General features: G+C 34.5%; 1 protein-coding gene across 1 annotated transcript in view; it reads right to left on the minus strand.

Moving 5' to 3' along the window:
• Nucleotides 1-241: 241 nt before the first annotated feature.
• LOC106883123 (uncharacterized) overlaps nucleotides 242-3002 on the minus strand; it is a 60189-nt gene continuing 57428 nt past the window's right edge. Inside the window, exon 6 of the mRNA XM_052967940.1 lies at nucleotides 242-2486. Coding sequence (XP_052823900.1) covers nucleotides 2254-2486 — 233 coding nt within the window. The 3' untranslated portion in view covers nucleotides 242-2253. The remainder of the gene's footprint in view (nucleotides 2487-3002) is intronic.

Here is a 3002-nt window from a genome sequence, read left to right on the forward strand (position 1 = left end):
CATGAAATTTATGAGTGGTAGTGCAATTGGAGTAAAGTTATATTTTTTACTAGGTTTAGATATGAAAAAATTATCTTAGAACAGTGACAAGGCGGAATAATCGTATGGAGGTTATTCTAGCGCGTCAAGTCCTTATTTTCTTTTATCAAATCTATCTCGCTCTTAAAATTGTCCATAACAAATGATGGCTTCTTTATTTGCCTCAAAGGCAAACCACAGAAATAAAGACACAAAGAATGGCTCTTAAAAACTGAATCAGAAATTTATCAATGGAATGCTCTGTACACACAAACACAAACCCTCATACATACTTACACACGAACAAATACTCATTTTACATACATAATGGAAACTTATACATATGTATGCATACAGTTATAGCCAATAAGTACTGCTTGGAAACAAATAACCCGTATTTTCCGAATTCATTTAAGATATTCAAACTTATTATGGTTTGAGATATGTATATCTGCATGAAATTTCAAGATACCGAGATACAGAAATAAAAGCAGTTTAGCTTACACATTGGTAAACTGATTTATGTTTGTGTGTAAACTAATTTGTATGAAACTATTTTGTAAATTAGCTTCATACAAACTACATACAAACTAAAACTAGTTGGTATGTAGATATCAGCAACATCTTACCTGGCGTGAATTCGTAAATGTTTAAATTGGTAACCTAGCAGCGTACCAGACAGTCATGCAGTGTATATTCCATAGCTGTGACTATGGAGATCATGAGATTAAGGAGCATGGGGACTATAAGAATTGACTGCTCTGTTACCTTATAGAACTGAGTTTCAATCTTGGAGACATTAGGTTGAAGTAGTAATCAATGATGTTCCCAGTGACTTAGGAGGCACAACTTTTTTGTTGTATATTTTATTTTGCCGTGTTTGTTTTTGGCATTGTCCTGTGCGTCCGTTAGCTATTCCCAGTGGATTTTTGCTACTGGCTCCGCCAAAAGTGAACAATTAACGTCAAAGGCGCGAAATTGTAATGATCTTTTGGACGTTCACTGATGAGGAATTAGCTTCGAGTTTTCTGTTTATATTCTTGTAAAATTTTTCGTTTGTTGTGTTTTTGTTAAATTTTTAAAACACATGTTTGATTGAGCGATTAAAATGTGTCGCTATGAGACATATTTATGAATGTATACATGTGTACATGTGAATATCTATCTATCTATCGATCTATCTATAACATAAACAAACTAGCAATTGTTTTTTCTAGTAAGCATCGAAATGTGTATTGCACGATGATAATTGTATTGCATGATGATAAGATGATAATTTATTTTCGAACGCAGAAACGCCATTAGAACAGCAGAAATATTGGAAAAATTGCCCTTACGAAGCGGAAAAATTTGTCAAAAAACAGCTATGGGTCACGAACCCACATTCCTTAAAGACTCCGGCCAAGTTCTTTACCATTAAGCTAAACTGCCTGTTGACAAACTAATCCGAAGTCTTAGACTCTATAAAGCTAAATGTACAATTACGTGTATATAAATATAAGCAAAGATTTGCTGACAACCTTTTCCGCTTTGTAAGGGTAATTTACCCAATATTTCTGCTGCTCTACAGCATCCCTGTGTTGTATGTATGTATCTATGTAAATAAATATGTAGGTTGGTATATAGATAGATTGAGATTATGCAATAGAAGTAAATCCATAATGGAAGCAGTACTAAAACCACACGCATATTCAAATGTACATATATGCTTATTGTATGTTTGTGTTGGTGGTGATGGTGTGTGTGTGGTAAGGTAAACGGGTAAATTTAGGAATCCAGCAATAACTCATTGGCATATATAAACTTCCATGGGAATATACCCATTTTCTCATTCATATAACCTTATCGTATAACCATATCATTCATCCATGACATCTTAGATATTAACGTTTAAGTATCCACTCTTGTTGATCTCCACATAAAAAAGCATGTTCTCATATATTAGCGCTAACACAGAGACACTCATACAGGGATACACCCCACTCATCCGTACCTAAGTACAAAACATACATGTAGTCGTATAAACCTCCACATGCATACACACAAAATAAAAAGCTATCCCAATGCACAAAGATAAATGTGATGATGTTGTTAATATCAAAGTTATGTTATTATCAATATGTAAAAAATCAATCTTATTATTATTAATGTTAATATTATTATTGTTATTATTGTCTTTTATTTTGATATCTTGTTCCTGTTTTTTTTCGTTTCCCTTTTGTATATTTTTTTGTCTTATAAAAGGTCATTCGTTCTTGCTGGGTCTTCTTGTCTGAGAGCATGTGCTGCAATAGTAGGGAAATGAGATTCTGGTGGTACAATGCTCGGCTGAGCCGTGATATCTGTGAACCTTTTGTAACTTATAGATTGTAGTTGACGCCGACGCATGAGGCAGACTATGAAGATAGCAACTAAGACGAAGCAACAGACTCCAAGGATTACAGCAACAACCAGACCAGCTCCTATTTCTGCAACAAATACATAAGTTTGATAATTAGAAAGAATGCATGAAACATAAAGAGTGAAAGAGAGATAAAGAAATGTAGACACATGAGAAAGGAGTAAGAAAACGAAAAATAGAAAATGAGAGAGAGAGAGAGAGAGAGAGAGAGAGAGAGAGAGAGAGAGAGAGAGAGAGAGAGAGAGAGAGAGAGAGAAAGAAAGAGAGAGTTGAAAATGAAGGGATCTCTTCTATATTGAACAAATCGACCATATGTTAGCAGATTGTATCACCAAACGTCTACGAGACATCCGTTTGAGCAACAATTTATCGTCTGTTTGTCGCTGTTTCAGATCACCTACACTCACTCGTTCACCCACCAATCTGTGGTGCTATAGTTGATAGCACACGAAAAAAAGGTAAGTGGAGGATTCCGAGGGCCCACCGCACACCGATTTCAGTGGTAAAAAGTCCTTTGCGGTATATTAGATGAGATTAGTTGATAGCACAAGAAAAAAAAAAAAAAAAAAAAAAAAAAAAAAAA

Source organism: Octopus bimaculoides, chromosome 5, assembly GCF_001194135.2.
Source record: "Octopus bimaculoides isolate UCB-OBI-ISO-001 chromosome 5, ASM119413v2, whole genome shotgun sequence".
Classification (NCBI taxonomy): Eukaryota; Metazoa; Mollusca; class Cephalopoda; order Octopoda; family Octopodidae; genus Octopus; species Octopus bimaculoides.